We start from the raw sequence: 21,454 nt of genomic DNA on the forward strand, positions 1-21,454 counted from the left end.
CATCCCAGTCTTCCTTTTTAGTGGCTAATAATCTTGGCAAAACTTGTATTAACAGTTCTGGTAATTCTTTACATTTCTCTCCTAGACCGGTACCTGGTACTCGTATCTTATCTTCAGCTTCTAGAACTGCCCAATCGATCTTTTTCTCTCCCACCTCCCAATCTTTTTCCTTGAGTTTCTCGTATACCCCTGCGGGCAATAAGACTTTTAACATTTTAATTATATCTGGATACGTGTATTCTCCCATACGGAGCATGTCTTTTAATTCTCGGTGGAACCCTGCTGGATCTTTGTCATGACAGGGAATTAATTTCTTCATCTCTAAGAGTTCCATCTTTGTAATCGGAGTGTAAACAAACACTCGTTGCATTTCACCATCTGTTGTCCTAACTGGGTGTACTTCTCGTAACGGATTCTGTCTGTCTATGTAAAACGGTTTACTTTCTGGGGGTGAGACATGAACAAAATGCGGGTTCAAAAACGTTCTATATTTGTGGCGCTGTTCTAGAATGACACTAATTAAATCGGTACCTAAACCTTTCCATCTATACTGGAGTAACTCGTTCAGGACATCATGTAACAGACCTGGATCAGAATGTTGACCCTCATACAGAGTAATGAGGTGTTGGATCATATACATACCCACCAGTCGTTGCTCGGCTGGGGGCAATTTCAGAAACATTTGTGCCACTATTTCGTCTGGAAAAGTGGTAGAATCAGTAATCCATCGGACTGCTGATCGGACTAGTTCTTGTTCATGCATAGTACTTAACTCACTATAACCGATTCGTGACTTCAGAATGTGATCGGTAGCTTGAAATACTTGTTCTAGAGAACCTTGTTCTGGTGCCGGATGAGGAACAGTTTTCTTGTAGTCTAGACGTGAATGTCGGTCTGGAAATCTAGATTTTCCTACATACGCTATTCTGGCGGGATTCTCGTCCTCTACCTCTTCAGTAGAAGAGTCATTTTCTTTCTCGTTTACTTGTGCTGCTTTACGTTGTTCGTGTAACTTTATTATTTCTTTACGGATTTTCTTGTACATACTCTCTATACTACTGATAGTCTTGTGTTTACCCTCGGCTATATTATCACTCCACCTTGTCAGGATTTTCCTTTCGGCCTGATCTTTAGTCGGGGAATCTTGTTCTCTTATTAGACAATTAATCAGGAACTTTAATAACATGAGCTGGATCTCAGCTTTCCTTTGAGACATGGCTTCGCCAATACTTTCTGGATCATCCCCTGTACGGATGAAACGATATATTCTGTCTAGATCTCCTTTCATATCTGGTAGGGTGTCTAAATACCCGGTCACCCGTCTTACACGGATGGAATATATTACTGTACTATCATCACCTGCAACTGGATCATAGCGGCATTCAGTAAGAGCTCGTCGGATTTCTGCAACGGACTTAAATTTGGGCGTACGCTGTAACGCACATTCATGTAACTCGGCCAACGTTCTACGTTGGTGTGGCGGCGGGGTACCAGGAGGACCTCCTCCTGCGGCCCCTATGCTGGAATCGTCGACTGATACTCTTCGTGCTGGCAGAGTGGGAAATTGTAATGTAGGCTGGACCGGGGGTACCGTAGCGGGTACTCCGGTGACTGGAGGAGCAGGATTTACATTATTTACAGGAGCTGGCGGAACAGGATTTGCATATTCCGGGACTGTGTCGTCCAAATAGGACAAAATAAAAATATCAGCTGCGGTCGGTTTGTGACGTAGCTTAGTCGGAACTAGTGGTGGCGGAAAATTACTGGATGCCTCCGGGGTCGCTTTTGGCAAGCCCTCGGCAAGAAGAGGATACATACCCTTAATAAGGGCATGTCTCTGTCTGTCTGACTGTTCTGTTTTAACTCGTTCACCTATCTCGATTAGTTCCCTTTCTTGGGCTCGTTCCAAAGATTCTCTACTTAGTTCTGACTTTCTGATTTCTTTTTCGGTTCTTTTATGAGATTCTTTGCGCCATAACTCGATGGCATCTTTCTGTGACTGTCTGGCTTTCTTTTTCCATAATGCTTCTTCTACTCGCATGATGCACTCGGCATCCCATGTACCCGATACGGGCCATCTATACTTTTCTTCTAACTGTTTGGTATACTCTACCCATAAATCTAGATATAATATGGCACTTATGCCATGCTTTTGATACATAAAATGACCTGGACTGTCCCTAGGCGGGACAGGAACTGCTGCTTCTAGCAGACCTTTTCTGGTTTTTAACTGACGTAGTCTGGAAAATAACGGCATGACTGAACTGTAATCTAGACACAATACAATACACAACGAACACGATAACTACACCACTTTCATACCACGACATTAAAAATACATGAAGAACATTTAAAATAACAGTTCGAACAGAATACTACCTGGAATACTCAGAATACATGAATTTTCTCGAGAACAGAACTGACTAGAACAGAAACTAGATGCACTGCTGAAACAGTACGAAACTTACCGGTCTCATAAAGAGACACGTCAGGACCCGCATCCACCGAAGTGGACACTTCGTTTGTGGGTCTGTGTACCACCAACCCACGGACCAGAGTCAATTAGATTGACCCTGTCTAGATACTACCCCAGCAATGGTACTCACCGGGCAGCAAGAACGGAAGGCCTCAGACTGGACTGGACTGCTTTGACGCCGGACGGACGAGCTTCGGACTTCTGTTACGGGTGGGCCTCCGGATACCTCGGACCTTGGACTCTCGGCTTGGGCTCTGGTCGGGACTCGCCGCGTTCCTCCACCGCCTCGTCTGGATGCTGGACCGCCACCTCCGTCTCCTCCGTGAGCCTGAGGGATACTTGAAGCAGAAATATCTGCACGTGCACGGTATGGTTCCGTCACGGCTGCAGAGGGTCAGGGGGCCGGCGTGGCTTCACCGGCGCGTGGGGAAAGGGCAAGTCCCTGTTCGGGCGCCATTATGTGGTATATAAATAAATAATACCGGATCTAGGTTTTACTGGACATAGCAATAACAGATAGCTCAATAAATAAGAGTCAAGATTCGAGGTAGTAGGAGTTTGCAGGTTTAATACAGCATAAAGGACAGGAACAGGACAACCTGCACGGGAACAGGATGGCAGCGCTGCCGGGGGCAGGATCAGAATCGGCGTAAGGGAATGGGTAACATTTAATAGCAGTACACAAATATATATACTAAAACAGTTACTTTACAATGAATACAGTAGGCGGAGCAGTGGGTGTGGTCAATAGCAGTCGCGAAAGATAAGGGTGAAAATGGGTGTAACAGGGGCGTATACATAGACATGTGATGTAAACGTAACAGAATATGTCATAAATGGGGCGGAAACATGGAGGGGGCTACCTAAGGAGCCGGGACCTCTAACCTAATGGTGCGCGCAAACTGACAATGACGTGTTACTAGGAGAAGCTGGGGGCTATGAACTCTGTGCTAGGAGCAGAGACTGAAGTCTGGAGAGTCAGGGCGACATGTACCTAAACAGTATCTAGTATCTGATGTTTAGAGAACATGTTGATAGAATCCAAAAGTTATCGGGGTAAAGGCTAACGGACTCTAAGACTGGAGCATGCATTATTCTACATGTAGTGCGTGATGAAGAATATGAAATGACCATTAAATGCAGTATTTCTCTTACATGGAGACGTAAAGGCTAGACAATGACGGAAACTATTGATGCGATTCAGTAGCTTAGGAATGCAGAGAAGGAGGGCTGGACTGATAACTAGAATCATAACATACTCTTGGCAGACTCAGAGGCAGAGCCAGGCTGAGCCGGGCACTGTGAGGCAGGAAGTAAGTGAAGGGTCGAGGATACAGGTGGGGGCTGTATCGCTCCTCAGCGAGGGTTCAGGAGACAGGAGCTGAATCTGGTGTCCGGGCCCTTTTGAGGCCTAGAAACGGGGACTTTACAATGAAATAACGTGCACACTGAGAAACGTGGCAACGTAACTTTACATAGGCCTGATACTCGTAGCTTTCACGAGAACTGGAAACTGGCATACTAGTGATGGACACAACTGTAATTGCGTCTTTAATCAAACATGGGGGATACATATGCATATTTAATCATGCACACATAACATAAGATGGAGGACACGTAGGGACACAGAACATGGCAAAATTTACTTTTCCACATTATCAGGAGTGCATATGGTGCAGGTTGGTCTTTAAGGAACGAATTGAGTCTCCAAGGGTATCAGGTGTGCATATGGTGCAGGTTGGTCTTTAAGGAACGCATTGAATCTCCAAGGGTATCATGGGCGCATATGGTGCAGGTTGGTCTTTTAGGAACACATTGAATCTCCAAGGGTATCTTGGGTGCATATGGTGCAGGTTGGTCTTTAAGGAACACATTGAATCTCCAAGGGTATCTTGGGTGCATATGGTGCAGGTTGATCTTTAAGGAACACATTGAATCTCCAAGGGTATCATGGGTGCATATGGTGCAGGTTGGTCTTTAAGGAACGCATTGAATCTCCAAGGGTATCAGGGGTGCATATGGTGCAGGTTGGTCTTTAAGGAACACATTGAATCTCCAAGGGTATCAGGAGTGCATATGGTGCAGGTTGGTCTTTAAGGAACGCATTGAATCTCCAAGGGTATCATGGGTGCATATGGTGCAGGTTGGTCTTTAAGGAACACATTGAATCTCCAAGGGTATCAGTGGTGCATATGGTGCAGGTTGGTCTTTAAGGAACGCATTGAATCTCCAAGGGTATCATGGGTGCATATGGTGCAGGTTGGTCTTTAAGGAACGCATTGAATCTCCAAGGGTATCAGGGGTGCATATGGTGCAGGTTGGTCTTTAAGGAACACATTGAATCTCCAAGGGTATCAGGAGTGCATATGGTGCAGGTTGGTCTTTAAGGAACGCATTGAATCTCCAAGGGTATCAGGGGTGCATATGGTGCAGGTTGGTCTTTAAGGAACGCATTGAATCTCCAAGGGTATCATGGGTGCATATGGTGCAGGTTGGTCTTTAAGGAACGCATTGAATCTCCAAGGATATCATGGGTGCATATGGTGCAGGTTGGTCTTTAAGGAACACATTGAATCTCCAAGGGTATCAGTGGTGCATATGGTGCAGGTTGGTCTTTAAGGAACGCATTGAATCTCCAAGAGTATCATGGGTGCATATGGTGCAGGTTGGTCTTTAAGGAACGCATTGAATCTCCAAGGGTATCATGGGTGCATATGGTGCAGGTTGGTCTTTAAGGAACGCATTGAATCTCCAAGGGTATCTAGGGTGCATATGGTGCAGGCTGGTCTTTAAGGAACACTTTGAATCTCCAAGGGTATCAGGTGTGCATATGGTGCAGGTTGGTCTTTAAGGAACGCATTGAATCTCCAAGGGTATCTTGAGTGCATATGGTGCAGGCTGGTCTTTAAGGAACACATTGAATCTCCAAGGGTATCTTGGGTGCATATGGTGCAGGTTGGTCTTTAAGGAACGCATTGAATCTCCAAGGGTATCAGGGGTGCATATGGGGCAGGCTGGTCTTAAGGAACACATTGAATCTCCAAGGGTATCATGGGTGCATAAGGTGCAGGTTGGTCTTTAAGGAACACATTGAATCTCCAAGGGTATCATGGGTGCATATGGTGCAGGCTGGTCTTAAGAAACACATTGAATCTCCAAGGGTATCAGGGGTGCATATGGTGCAGGTTGGTCTTTAAGGAACACATTGAATCTCCAAGGGTATCTTGGGTGCATATGGTGCAGGTTGGTCTTTAAGGAACACATTGAATCTCCAAGGGTATCTTGGGTGCATATGGTGCGGGTTCGTCTTTAAGGAACACATTGAATCTCCAAGGGTATTATGGGTCATATGGTGCGGGTTGGTCTTTAAGGAACACATTGAATCTCCAAGGGTATCATGGGTGCATAAGGTGCAGGTTGGTCTTTAAGGAACGCATTGAATCTCCAAGGGTATCAGGGGTGCATATGGTGCAGGTTGGTCTTTAAGGAATGCATTGAATCTCCAAGGGTATCAGGGGTGCATATGGTGCAGGTTGGTCTTTAAGGAATGCATTGAATCTCCAAGGGTATCTTGGGTGCATATGGTGCAGGCTGGTCTTTAAGGAACACTTTGAATCTCCAAGGGTATCATGGGTGCATATGGTGCAGGCTGGTCTTTAAGGAACGCATTGAATCTCCAAGGGTATCTTGGGTGCATATGGTGCAGGTTGGTCTTTAAGGAACGCATTGAATCTCCAAGGGTATCAGGGGTGCATGTGGTGCAGGCTGGTCTTAAGGAACACATTGGATCTCTAAGGATATCATGGGTGCATAAGGTGCAGGTTGGTCTTTAAGGAACACATTGAATCCCCAAGGGTATCATGGGTGCATATGGTGCAGGTTGGTCTTTAAGGAACACATTGAATCTCCAAGGGTATTATGGGTGCATGTGGTGCAGGTTGGTCTTCAAGGAACACATTGAATCTCCAAGGGTATCATGGGTGCATATGGTGCAGGTTGGTCTTCAAGGAACACATTGAATCTCCAAGGGTATCGTGAGTGCATATGGTGCAGGTTGGTCTTCAAGGAACACATTGAATCTCCAAGGGTATCATGGGTGCATAAGGTGCAGGTTGGTCTTTAAGGAACACATTGAATCTCCAAGGGTATCTTGGGTGCATATGGTGCAGGTTGGTCCCCAAGGGTATCAGGAGTGCATATGGTGCAGGTTGGTCTTCAAGGAACACATTGAATCTCCAAGAGTATCTTGGGTGCATAAGGTGCAGGTTGGTCTTTAAGGAACACATTGAATATCCAAGGGTATCATGGGTGCATAAGGTGCAGGTTAGTCTTTAAGGAACACATTGAATCTCCAGTGGTATCTTGGGTGCATATGGTGCAGGTTGGTCTTTAAGGAACACATTGAATCTCCAAGGGTATCAGGAGTGCATATGTTGCAGGGCGGTCTTTAAGGAACACATATCTTATCCAGCTGCGTCTAGCTGCCATCATTAAAATGTTACCCTGCTTCCTCTGTAACTTAGGACTTGACCCTTTCAACACCTTGTATGGCTGTCCGCCAAATGTATGCATGTTTTCTATAGGTCCGCCTTGTGCATTGGAACATGGAAGGTCTACTTTAATTGGCATGATCATCGTCAGATGGAAAGTTGAATCTCAATAGAACTGTGGACCAACACTGAGTGGAGGTTGACGCGTGATCCTTCTTTACAGCTAAGTCTGTGTGGGAGCTGAGCTGGTGCGCCCACTACTACAGCTTAAAGGAGGCCAAAATATTTCAGCTCCAAGTCACATTGAAGGTACTCAACTCCTCTGTCCTCCCTAGTAGAATGGAAAAGTCTTCTGGCTCACCCCCAAAATCAAGAGTTTTTATACATTATTTTCACATATAAAATTAACACACCGGTAGAATCACTCTGGTATGAGAAAATGTATAATTTAATCAGCACATCAGAGCACAGACTCATAAAATGTCATGTTGCTTTAGCATTTGAGCCCTATCCCTCTACATGAATAATTGTTGTGACCTCTCTATGCTATTGTCATCCAGGTTTGGTCGAACAAACAAGATACATAATCAACAGCGTGTCATATGAATGGATAGAGCACAGTGATCCCGCGGAAAGACCGTGAAGAAATAGTTGCAGTTTTGTGACTGAGACGGGGAAGGTTCATCAAAGACAGCACGAACAATGAGAATGAACATAAACAAATAATATTGTGCTTGAGTATGTGCTGCACAAACAACAGTCAAGGAAATATGCGGAGGAGACAAGGGGGACATCCTTTTTCAACAAGATGGCTTCCAGCTTCTAAGTGTGGCCCATGTAACCTTGTTATAGAAAACACATTTGTATATATCTAGGAAACTCCTTCCTCTGGCAACAGCATTGCATACGTGTTTACATGTATTTTCCAGTGTAAAAATCTAATTTAGCAAATAGTACATTTTAATTGAAAACATAAATGCAGAAAATTACTTAACAGAATGGATTCATTGTTTCCCTCTATGGCTGTTTATTCAGTGCTCTTCCTTGCTGCTCCCTTTAATCCCATTAGTTGGGTGGTGTTGCTATATTATTGTTTCTTTTCACGTATCTCAGTTTCACCTGTGGACACATCTCATTTTCTAGCATGCATGTCCACGTGATGCAGGTATCAGAAGCAACATAGATCGACTTCCATGCTGACAAAAGGTTTTTGTGTCAAAAGTTGACATAAATGTAGAGCTAAAGGTTAATCCAAAACCACAAAAGGAATTAGCACGAGTAGACACTGGCACAAGTTTTGTTAAATACACAATGTGTAGACTGATGGAACGTACAAACATTTTATGCAGTGAAGAAACCATTAACAATCAGCCTTAACAAACCCAGAAAAGATACATAGGAGGTGGTCATACGCCAACACCGGAAGCAATTACTGCAGTTGTCCAAAAATGACCCCGGAGAAGGCTGTGCAGTGAAAGAGTCTATACAATGAGGGTGACAATGTGTGGCAGACCTGAAGAGGTGATCAAAAAAAGGAGACACGATAGGAAGACTCTTAGAAAAAGTTGCATCCTCACTTGAATAGACACCTAGCCTCCCACTTGCCTGTGGCTTCCAGTTCCTGCTTGTTTTAGACTGAACCAGTGACATCACTACTGCCGGGGTTTTCCTGCCGGGCTTTTCCCACTCACCGTTCTTCCCGCCAACAGAAGCCTAACACACCCCAGGATCTACTTAATGGCCACAGCATGACCACATCAGTAGGCACCTGCACACCTAGTCTGCCACTTGCCTGTGGCCTCCAGTTCCTCTTTGATCCAGACTGATCTAGAGACGCTGCTGCCCAGACATTCCTGCCGGTGTCTTCCTGCCCAAATTTTCCCACTCACCGTTCTTTCCACCACAGAAACCCGGCCCACCCCGAGACCTACTAAATGCAGGCCGCACCGCAACTGTGCCTCTGAATGTGTGTCCGTCCTCATGTAACGTAACTGGTGCTATGTAAAGCGCTCTGATAACTGATTCGGTTCGGGTCTAGTTCGTGTTATATAAAACTCTGCAAAAAAAAAAAAACTAAGCGGAGACTGGGGCAGCGTGGATGCATTTCCCTGGCTCTTTAGCGACCCGATTCAGAAACCAAAAGTATGCATGTCTGGTGGGCACAGTAACAAATCTGTCTAACTAGTCATGCGGACCAGGCTATACAATCAGCAGGATTGGCCACACCTTGCCCTACCCAGATACTGGCAGACAGGTTTGAAAAACGCTGTGGCCACAGTGAATAATGATACATGTAGTGGGTGTAGTGGCAACAGGAGTAGAGGGTCAATCCCCCACGCCCCAAGGAAAAAAACGCTGCTGCTTATGGTGTCCCCCAGGGCTCGTTCCTCAGCCCCAGGCTCTTCAACGCATATTTCCCTGCATATTTCCCTGCTAGCCACAGTCTCAACATAATTTCCTACGCAGACGACACCCAACTCATCCTCTCACTCACTGACAACCCCACCACCACCAGTACCAACTTCCAAGGATGCATGACAACCGTCGCCAACTGGATGAAGAACTACTGCCTGCAGCTGAGCACAGACAAGACGTAAGTACTGATCTTCGGCAACACATGGAACGACTCCTGGTGGCCTTCAAACCTAGGACCCAAACTCCAACCATGCCAGAAACCTCAAAATCATCATTGACAACAAGCTCACCATGAAACTACAGATCAACCCCGTCTCCTCCACCTGCTTCCTCACTCTGTGCAAGCTATGTAAGATCTTCAAAGGGCTACCCCTACACGCAAGACTCACCTTCACACAGGCCCTCATCACCAGCTGACTGGACTATGGCAACGCCCTCTACGTAGGAATCGCCGCACCCCTCCTACAGAGAATTCAGACCATACAGAGCGCTGCAGCCAGACTCATTCTCGGCCTTCAATGACAAAACCACATCACACCCAACCTCAGGCAAATCCACTGGCTCCCAGAACAGAAGAGATGCCAATTCAAGCAGCTGAACCACGCACACAAGGCTTTACACAACCAAGGACCTCCTTAGATTAACCCCCGCCTGAACTTCCACCAGCCATTTAGAAGACTACGCTGTGCCTCCCTCTCACTTCCCCATACTCCCTGCATCTACCAAATAGGAAGTGGAGGACACTTCTTCTCCTACACTGCAGTAAGGACCTGGTACAGCCTCACCATGCAGTTGCCGACCATCACCTTACTTGGGGAATTCTGAATGGCCCTCAAGACCTGGCTGTTGGAATAATCCTTCGGAACCAGCAAGAGCCTGGATACCCTACAGGGTGATAACCCGCACTTCATAAAGACTGATTGATTGATTTGATCAGACTACAAGTAGGTCGCTAACTGGACCAGTGCAAATTAAATGACATGTTGTACTGCATCTCCTGCCATCAGCACATGTGCAGAAGTTGCTGGGGTATCACAAAGAGCACTATCTGCATTCTTTCTATGTGGACTGGAGGAAGTCATGCCCATCACACCACAGCACCCCGTGTTCCCCAAACCAGACCAGAGAGTATATGACAGGTCATGTTTAATCATATGACAGGTCATATTTAATCAATCTCTACCCAATCCCACACCCGACCATGAATAAGAGACCGGAGTTGCACGTGACATCATGCCTTATGACATCACACACACATTCAAAAGCCCTAACAGTAGAAGCCTACACTACAGAACAAAGCTGACACTTCACACTAGAGAGATGTTTTTAGCATTCTCCAGTCCTGAGCCCGATGCCTAAACCCTTTATGGGAGCTTTTTCAGGAGTCCAAGTGCAGATAATTATAGCCTTTTACCACTGGTGTACTGAAACATAATCTTTCTATTGAGGCAAAAACTAAACACCAAGTACACTCTTTTTACATTTGAGCTTCAGGAGGAATCATCCTAGGCTTACACAGGGAGGTGGTGTGGGCTTACAGACTCAGAACTCAATAAAACAACCAACACAGCTCAATAAATCAAAGTCCTGCCAATTCTTATTCTTTAGGAAATAAAAAATATTTGTACTCAATCAGTGCTTATTAAGAGCGGCCACTCTCCCGTGAGGGTATCGGGGTGCTGGGGGGTGGGGTGGTCGAAGTGTGGACATTCGAAGAGCCAGGTCTTGAGATCCTTCCTGAATTGTGTCAGAGACGGTCAGAGCCTGAGGTGAAGAGGCAGGGCGTTCCAGGACTTGGTGGCGAGGTAGGAGAAGGATATTCCTCCGGTCCTTGTCTTGTGGATCTGTGGGACGGTGGACAGAGCCAGTTGGACAGAGTGGAGGTGGCTGGTGAGTGCGTGGAATGAGAGGCGGTGGTCCAGTTATGCAGGTCCAGCGTCTTGGAGGGCGTTGTAAGCGTGGAGCTTGAAGGTGATTCTTTTGTTGACTGGGAGCTAGTGGAGTTTTTGTAGGTGTTTGGGGATGCGGCTGCGGTGGGGGAGGTTGAGGACCAATCTGCAGCAGTTCATTCCTTGATGAGTAGAGCGAAGGGTGGAATTTTGACCCTTATAGCAAACACACTAAGGCCAAAGTTATAACTTTTTTAGTTCTACTCCCCATTATCATATTCTATTATACGAGGGTTCAGGTGACTGGGATTAGTTGTTGATTAACTACTATAATAATAATTTTGGAGGGACTATGGCTTCAGTGGTTGGTCATATGGAAAGGGAAATCACCACCATTAGCGAAGCAGACCAGAAGTGTATTTATATCCTGTGGCTGGGTGACCTCAACGGGCATGGTTGTGAGAATGACAGTGTCTGTGTGTGGAATAGCTGATGTAGAGGGGGGATGCAATTCCCCATTTCCCTCATAGTGAGCATGGTCATTCGCTTAATAGGCTTTTAATAACTATGAATCTTGAGATAATTAATACGCCAGATCCTCCTGACACCGGTTTACTCCCAAAGACATATGGGAGCATGGAGTCTGGTTCTACCATAGATTGTATATTAGCTTCAGAAGCCCTCTGTCGTAGAATAACCCAAGCAGATCATGCATCCCTTTCTTGCACTGTGGTATGGGCGGCGGGTACACAATCCAATTTTAGCAAGGAAGAATGGGTACTTATTAAAATGTGAAAAGATTAACAAAGAGTGAGTTGTTCCATTGATAATCTCAAAAAAGCTGAGTGAGGTTTTGATATGTTTAGCTCCAGATCACAATCTGGAAGGCTTATTGCTAGCATTTTTAGACATACTGGCTGAAGTCAAAAGTAACCTGTTTCGGTCGCACTCCTCCCAGGCGACACCTGCTCTTAGAACCATCCCACAAGATCAAAAATTGGTGAGGACATTACGCATTTCATATAGTGATGCACGGAAAGCCAGAATCAGGGGGCTGAAGGAGAAAGCGTGGGAGTTCCTGTGTCAAGTAGTTACAGGAATTTCTGGAGAGTGATTAATGCCCCGTCCCTCAGAGACGACACCGATCTGACACTAGACATACATGTTGCTGAGGATGTTTGGGTGGCTCATTTTGAGCAAATATTTGGAGCTGTCGATGCCCATGGTATTTCCTTGAAAATTCCTGCAGCTAACTTATAAGGAGATTTTGGCCTTCGATAAGGCAGAGGTGAGATTGGGACTGGCTCAATGTATTGTTACAAAGGCCCCATGTCCGGATGGGGTCCCAATAGATTTTTTCTTACCCCACAAAGAGCTTTGGCCTCTACTTCTAACCAATGTTTTTAATATCATATGTAGGTTGGTCCTCCAGCCTCAAGGAATAGCACAAAAGTAATCCCCATTTACAAAAAGGGGGACAAGTCCAATCCTCAAAATTACAGATCCATCCCCCTGTTAAACAGCACAGAGCCTTTTGTTGAACTGGCTAGAGGATTGGGCCAGATAGAGGACAATTCTGATACCATCTCATACGGTTTCCAAAAAGGCAAGGGGCCATAGACTAATGCCTCAAGCTGCATTTGACCATAGCCAAATATACGATGGCGAAGCCCGGGCAGATCTATATATCCTTTATGGATCTGTCGGCCGCTTTTGAATGTGTTACCCACTCTAAGCTATGGATTATCATGGAAGAGATGGGCATAGAGGCAGCTATAATCAATTTCATTCGTCAGATGTATGCCCAAGAAACCTACGTGTTGGTTATGGTAGGAATAGGGAGTGCACAAGGGATTTCTTAATAAATGGGGTGTAAGACTGGTCTGCGTTCTTGCCCCCTTTTTATTTTCAATCTATACTAATGGGGTGCAGGCAGCCATGACTGGGTCTACAAAAGATGTACCCGTTTTTAATGCAGAGCTTCTCCCTACACTGCTTTATGCAGATGATGCCATGATAATTGCAAGAACTGGGGTGGCACTACAAAAACTTATAGAGGCCTACTCAAAGTTTATGATTAGTCTGGACCTTCGTGTTAATGAATCTAAATCCTTCGTATTTATGGCAGGGGTACACCTCAACAGACTTCCAGCGTTCCATATAGAGTCACGCAGGCTGGCCGTGGTGGACACCTTTTCTTACTTGGGGATCTAGTTCGATAGAAAACACACATAGTCAAACATGGTGGACAACAGAGCTCTAGTTATGGAAAAAAGTGTAAGGGACATTTTTAGCTTCATTAGGAAGCTGGGCTCTAAGCCTATCAGGGTAATAAAAAAGGTGCATGCCGCAAGAACTATCTGCACAGCAACAAATGGAGATGGGGTGTGGGGTATGGCGACAATTCACCCTTTACAAAGAATGAGAAGATGGTTTTTATAAAAGATTGCTAGCTCTCCCACGTGACTGTTCAAATTATAATTGCCATATTGAACTTGAGGCCCATAGTTTTCTGGCATCTGAGGTTAGCAGCCATTTTGAAATGGCACTTAATTTGGAAAAGAGACGCTGTTAACCTGGCCTAAAATATTATTATGGACTGTTTAGCCCTAGAGAATGTACATGAGATCGCTTGGCTGCAATATGTGAAATCTACGCTGGGAATTGTGGGTTTGGGAGATCTGTATGTTAATCCCTCCAGCTGTATGACTGTGTCAAAAGCAAGATTTAAACACATCTTTTTAGAGAAGACTGCAGGAGAGGAGAATCAAGCCGAGAAAAACCCTCAGTAAAGATGTCCCTTATGCGCCCCCTCTCCACTCAGGTCTGCGAATCATACTAAGGGCCTGATTCTGATGCGGTTAGGAAGGCCTCCTAATGGCATTTGCTCCTTCCAAATTGGATCGGGAACGTGTCTTCCCGACCCATGGCTCAATTATGATGCGGCTAGGAATATATGCTCCCATTGAAGTCAACGGGAGTCCAACCAAATCGTATCTGGAAGCATCCGGATGCATCGTACTCCGTCGGTCGGACTCTCCCGATCCGAGTGGGTCGGAAACCATTTCCAAATCGATTCGGTCGGGAAGCTTTCCAACCCGCATCAGAATCAGGCCCTTAGTGTTTGTGTCAAATCCCCAACATCGTTTTTTCTAGTGAAGTTCTGTATGAATCTCATTCCTTTGATGATGGTTTTTCCAAATAAGATGTATTCGCTAAACGATTTGCCACTTTGTCCCTGTGATGAAGGGTCAGCCCAGTCCGATTTGCATTTATGTTTTTTATTTACAGTTTTTACGATCTACAAACAAAAATGTTTATTCTCCCTCTTATGCATAAATTCCATTTTAAACAATGTCGCCCTGCTCTTCCTTTTTTTTAAACTATAGATTAATCCCTTTGTATGTCATGCTACCGCCTCATTTCTCTGGTCCTCTCTGAGTAGCAGAAGGGCCATGACAGAATGGGAGAGTGAAGGTCAAAAGTGAGGCGACTGTAGATTAATGCTGATGGCACAATGCACTTTACAATTTTATAATGGTTGTCTTTTTAAATTTAGGATTTTATATATGGATTCTAACCTTTTTTTATTAGATACCACAAACTATACGTATATTTTTATTAATGTTGGGTGTTTTTTGAGTACTTAATATGCATTAGAAACTTTGCAAAATAAAGAATTTTCACTGACTGACAATGCTTCATGGAGTACATTCAAAACTTTTGAGGCAAGCGCTGTTCTCAAAATCCGAACAGCACTAAAACCCTCAAACCACTTTACCGACCTGACCAACGAAAGTCTTTAGTCAGATCAAAATGTCCTTACTCCCTATGTAGACTAAAATAGTTAATGCCTCACTACTCCAAGGAGCAATCCCTGATTGCCGTAAAGCGGGGCAGGTTACCGCCAATAAAAAAATATATACTACAGACCTAAACAACTTCCACCTAATCTCTACGATTCCAACACTAGCTAAGCTCCTTGAGAAATGTGTACGTGTACAACTGTGCAAACACATTGACCAATTCAGTCTCTTAGATCAATGCCAATCCACCTTCCGCCATGGCCACAGCACTGAATCGGCGCTCACACACAAAGTAGATGAGGCCTTAAGAATGCTGGATCAGAACCAATGCTGCCTTCTTATCCTCCTTGACCACTCGTCAGCCTTTAATACTGTCAAACATGACAGCCTCCTAGACCTACTCAAAAATAGGATGAGACTATCGGGGTCTGTTCTTAACTGGTTTACCTCTTTTCTCAACAGAACTCAAAGAATCGAGGTCAATATGTCCCTATTCAACCACACACAGGTCATTTTTGGGGTCTCTTAAGGGTCTTTGCTCTCACCCACTATCTTTAACGTGCTCATGGAACCTCTATCCGAATTGGTGAATGTATTGAACATCCACTTTCACATGTATGCAGATGACACCCAAGTGTACTTAAAAACATCTTCCCCCGAAGATATTAAGTCTCTGAACTAAACCCTCCAAAAAACGCAAAACTGGTTGACTGCTAACCACCTCAAACTAAATGCTCTAAAAACAGAATTCCTCCAAATTGCCCCACTCCCCAGACATCGCAAATTGGATGAGACAACTGATGTCGCTGAACTGCGTACCACACACTTTAGAGTCAAAGAGATCTCTGAGGACAACGCTGGACGGGAATCTGAACATGCAGGAGCCCATCATCTCTGCCACTAAAGGAGTGAATTTTCACATGACCATCTTAAGAAAAATTAAACCCTTCCTACCTCCGATGACTGCAAGTCAACTGTTCAAGCTCTAGTGATTCCCAAGTTATACTATGGGAGTGGAACCATATGCAGCCTACTCAGAGCTAAGCTTGCGCCACTAAGTGCCTCTATTAACTCTGCTGCTGGGTTCATTACACGATCGAAAAGAAACAAATGCATCACTTCTGATCTGGAATCTCTTAACTGGCTTCCATATGAGACAAGGATTCCTTTGAAAATTGCCTGCATGACCCACAAATCCCTCCACTCCAACACTCAGAGATAACGTGCATAAAAACTAGAGGTATCAGGGGGCGTCGGAGTTTCTAAGAGCTCCAGTTCCCTACTGCTAAAACCACAAACATTTTATTTAAAAAAAAACATATAACCAAGCCTTCTGAGGTATTGGCCTGAGAATTGGGAACACACTACTACTTCCGATTAGAATGAACCCCTCAACTGCTCCAATGAAGAAAGATGTCAAAAGGATACTGCGGAACAAATTCCTGCTGTGGAACTCATGATCTATTCTACAGGACAAGATCTACCCCATAATCTGCACACATGCTTATTTTTCTCAGACTGTGTGATTATTTGGTTTAGGTTGCTGTAGGCCTGGGAGCTTAGGTGTTCTCTTGAGGGGATTCACCCATTCCATGTCCCTTCCTTGATGATGATGTTATATTTATATGTGTCACCTTGAACATTGAAAGCACTCTGATACCCGCAAGGGTCTTGTTTACGCTACATAAACTTCATAAATAAATAAATAAATCCCCAAATATGATAAAGTAGACTTAAAATATACATGTACTTGTAAATGCAAAAATGTATGGAATGGTTCTGTAAAGATGAAAAAAGGACACTAAATGTCAGATGCCCTGACTTCGCAGCTGATGGGTTCTTGCTCAAAGGCAACCTTTAGTGGTCAAAAGGACATTAAAAAGTCTTTGGAGCCAGGGATATCTGACATCCATTAGCTGTACACATGCAGAACAAATAGCTACGACTTAAGGAGTAGACTCTTGGGCTTGTAGGTCTTCTCCATCGTGGGGCTTCCTCTCAGGATATGTGAGCTTTTACTTGGAGAAAGTTTCCTCCATATTAATGAACTTCTCTGTCTCCTTGTCTTCTTTGTAGGTGAGTTGGGCTGGCCGCTGCTCAGTACCCGCTCAGTGGCTGCGGGCGTTGTCATGGCTATCTCTTCTAGCATAAACTCCCTTGGCTGCTACGTGCTGTGCACACGGGTATTACGAGCACCCTCCCTCCCACGCCAGGCCTGCAACCGCGGAGTGTGCATGGAAGCTGTGGGGAACATCGTGAGTGGGACGCTGGGGAGCATCTCCGGAGCGGCCTCCAGTATTCCCAACGCCTGCAGCGTTGGAATCACTCAGGTAGTCTCACAGCTTTGTTCACCTTTCATTGTTGGTTGATTCCTAAACCATCAGAACATTGTTTTCTTTTGAGGTGTTTCATATAGCATAGATCTACCTATAAGGAAAGGATGCGTGCTGTAGAAAGAGCATGTGTACTGAAGCAGGCATTTCAGGTGATGTACATCAAATAATCTGATATCAGAGGTCTGGGTGAGGCTGCATTACACCAATTAGGATGCAATGGAGCATCTGAGCATGTAATTGGAGTTGCCCTAGGCAACACATTGTGATTTGTTTCAAACTAACACTATATCCCTGATCAAGTGCTGAACCAGAGTCTAACGATGTCAGCACACTAGCCACTAGCCCACATCTCCTCCCGTTTATCATGCAAGCCTCTCGATGAGCAGTCTGTCCATCTCATTGTGGGATGAGATCCCACGGGGTGGAAGATGGTGGCGGGCGTGGTCCCTTCTGGGAGATAAACATTAGGGAGGTCACCCTCGAGAGACCTTCAGAACATAGTTGTGATGAAACGTTTGGGGGATGGGGCTTTGTAGTCAGGTTAGTGGGAGGCAACATTTTGGAGGGGCACAACATAGAACCTATGTACCAGGACCACACTGATTATCAAACAGTGCCGGGTGTCACAACTGGTTTGTATTTTACCTACTGAAAGGGTTTTGTGAAGTGCCACAAGTTGTAATCTTGATGTCTCGGAGTGCTTGGGTTGGGAGATATAGTACACGGGTGAGGACCTGGTTTGTAGCCTGAACTGGAAACTACAGAGCCGTAGTTGGTGTCAGAAAACTATCAACTCTTCGAAAGTCTGCCTTGAGACTAAGGGCTTGATTTAGATCTCGGCAGATGCGTTATTCTATCACAACGGTGACGGATGACCCAACCCGCCGAAAAATAAAACCCATAGGATATCATTGGATTTATATGTCGGTGGACGGGAAATATGAATTTCATAGGATATAATGGGATTTATATTTCTGCAGATAGGATAGCCATCCCCGTTGTGATGGAGTAACCTGCCCGCCGAGATATAAATCAGGTTTTTGGTCTTCATTTTCTTTTTTGATGGATAAGTACTTGCAATTGGAGCTCACACAGCATTGCTTGTCTTAGGCATATGCCCTGCAGAGCTTGGTGGCAAAATGGGGAATTCAGAAACACTCTCACGATTCCTCACTCTTTGCAGCTCACACACACACCAGGCAGGTGACGCACCTTCTCTCCAGGAGACTAACCTATAAACCAGAGGTCTTCTAACTGTGGGGCGCGCCACCCTGGGGGGCCGTGGCAGTGTTCCCAGGGGGGCGCGAATGCGTCAGTAAGAAGTTGTAAATAAAAATAGCCTGGAAGCAGGAATTTGTTATTTTACTGCGTTTCTTCATTTACCAGCAGCAGCTGAAGTTCAAGGCAGGGTCAAAGACACGATTAAAAAGAACAACATTTCTTTAACTATTTTGTTCTGTTTTTTCACTTGCAGGTAACTGCAGAAAAAATAACACACATCTGAATTGAAATGAAATAGAATGAATAGTTATGAGACTACAATTTGTTAATGCAATCATTGCAGAGGCCTGTGTGAGGTCAAACAGTCACAGAATTGAATCCTGGTGTCGCAGTGGGGAAAAGGGAATGCATGTGTGTATGTAGTCTTACAGGTCCCCTCCTGTAACATAAAGCCCTGTGAATGTGAATATGTAAATCATTATTTTAAAACTGTATACACAGTATAAGATATGGTGCTGCAGAATGGTTTAGTCAGAGCCACGGGAATTATGTGACAGGGGAGCCCCAAATTAAGCAGCAGTGTTGACAAAACTATGCAAGAAGAAAATGCACATAATGCAGCATATTTTCTGACACTATTACTTCATTATTTTGTACTTTTTATACATAATACTATTTGGGAAAATATTTTACCTCATTAGTACCAGTTTAACAAATAAAGAAATAAGCAGGTGAAAGGTGGCCAGTTAACCTTTGTGCAGGGCCTTCCACTGAGTGGGAACACAGCAACACATTTTAGTAACTTTTGATCCTTTTGAGCTAGAAGTATTTTTTTCTAAAATCTGCAGTTTCTGCACCAGGTGATGGTTTATGTGGCAAATGTGGAAGATCCATAATTATGTGAAAAGAGCCACAGCCTACACTTCCAGTGGCTCTGGGTTAAGTGTCTATGATAAAACAAGAGCTTTTTACAAGCATGTCTTTAGTAATAGATAATCAGACTGTACCTAGTGCAAGCATTTCTATAAGTATCCATTAAAATTATATTTTCCAGAATCCAACACCCTTATGTCACTTGTCATCATGAAACTTCCAGTGACTTCATCAATTAAGGTTTACACTGGGTCACAAGCAGGCTTATTTGGGGATTAACCAATTGAACCCAATTACATTTCTTTCAGGTAGCAGGCACCTTGGTCGCTGTCACACCCTCGGCTTCACAACACATGAGATCCCCACACTCAGCTTTGCTCAACTTTACCACTTCCGCTCGCCCAAGTCTTGCCATAAAGTTTTGGAGGGGGGGCCGACTTCAAAACATTTTCCATAGGGGGACTCAGAGCAAAGAAGTTTGAGGACCTCTGCTATAAATTGTTGAAGCAGTACTTACATATGATCGTCTACGGCACGAGTTCCCCATAAAACCTCTTGGGTCCACCTAAGTGATGTGCTAGATCTGATGGCCCAGTGTGAAAAATACAATGCATACAGCAATTGTTGCGGAACAAAGCCTTTCAGCTCCGAACCCACCTACAGAGTTGGTAGTCGATGGCCGAGTGCATCACCCACCCGCTGCCATCTTCTTCAGAGACCAGCTCCCATTTGACTTCCTATGAAACGCTCTGCTCATGGGCAGCAGGAGCCTCCATCAATCAGCCTGCCTTTCTTTCCTCTGCCACTGGTATGTCACCATGATAGAATTACCACGCCTCACGGAGGACCCACAGGAGGACTGCACACAATTAGCAGTCTCCTGGATGTCTCATCATTGGTACAACCATTAAGAACAAGGAGAAGTGAGAAGAAAAGGCGATGGAGAATAGACCTTCACCGAGCCGCTTGTGTGCTGGCTCCTACACCCTCTCCCTCCTCCTCAGAGGCTGGTGGTGTGCCACCTTATTCTTAAACTCTCTTGTGCTGGCTCCCTACAAGGTGGGGTCCAAACAAGAGGCCTAAATGCCTTAAAATCAAAGAATATTTACTTTGCGTTATGCATTCATTCTATGTATTTTTTACTGTAAGTGTGCAGGTACCATATTAAAACAATTATATGTGTTGGTCCCACTAGTTAACACCTTTGGGTGTCTTCCTGACACAATTCAGATTGCCTGTTGCATTGTTGTAGTCAGGGTCCTTTTGGTTTCAGTTTAGGTAGATGAGGGTGGCTCTTCCTTGTGTCCTTTGTACTCTACAGTCCCCAGCATGTATCCACAGCTGGAAGCACACCAGCCTGGAGACGGTTTAGTGTCACCCTTGTAAAGGCTTAGAATTACATGAGGGACAGATGTGATGAACCCAGGGGCAGACCATTAGAAGAGTGGATGCAGAGGATCACCGCAGCCATGGGATCCACCAATCAAGGGATCAATCCACAAGACAATGATTAGGAAATTCTGTCAGGGGGTACATTTTCAGAACAGCAATTCTCTGCAAAGAGGCAATGATATGGGAGTGACATCCTTGTTTATAATCCCAGATTTATACTTGAAAGAAGTGCACCTCTCTCATCCAGGGATCTTTCGCCAGATGAGGGTGAGCCCACAGAGTCTCTTGTCTGCACCCTATAGGGCATGTACCTTTTGAAACAGGTGGGTATAAATATCTGACCCATGTTCCACTGAGTGAACAGATCTGGAATGCCATGCCTCTCCATCCACAATCTAGGAACAATCTGCTCCCCTTTAGGAAAGCCTTAAAAACCTGGGTGTGCAGCTCCTTATGAACTTTGGATACTGAGGCTTTTTCTTCACATTAGTTCTGTTAATAGGTGAACATCAGGGAACTTTGGGTAGAGGTTTCGGTTGAGCTAGCGCCAAGACAC

At 44.8% G+C, this 21,454-nt stretch overlaps 1 protein-coding gene across 1 annotated transcript in view; it reads left to right on the forward strand.

Moving 5' to 3' along the window:
* The window catches only part of SLC23A3 (solute carrier family 23 member 3), a 264,087-nt gene that overhangs the window by 186,938 nt on the left and 55,695 nt on the right, over nucleotides 1-21,454 (forward strand). The window contains exon 8 of the mRNA XM_078683500.1: nucleotides 17,153-17,406. Coding sequence (XP_078539626.1) covers nucleotides 17,153-17,406 — 254 coding nt within the window. The remainder of the gene's footprint in view (nucleotides 1-17,152; nucleotides 17,407-21,454) is intronic.

The sequence above is a fragment of the Lissotriton helveticus genome, chromosome 3_1 (assembly GCF_964261635.1).
Source record: "Lissotriton helveticus chromosome 3_1, aLisHel1.1, whole genome shotgun sequence".
NCBI lineage: Eukaryota > Metazoa > Chordata > Amphibia > Caudata > Salamandridae > Lissotriton > Lissotriton helveticus.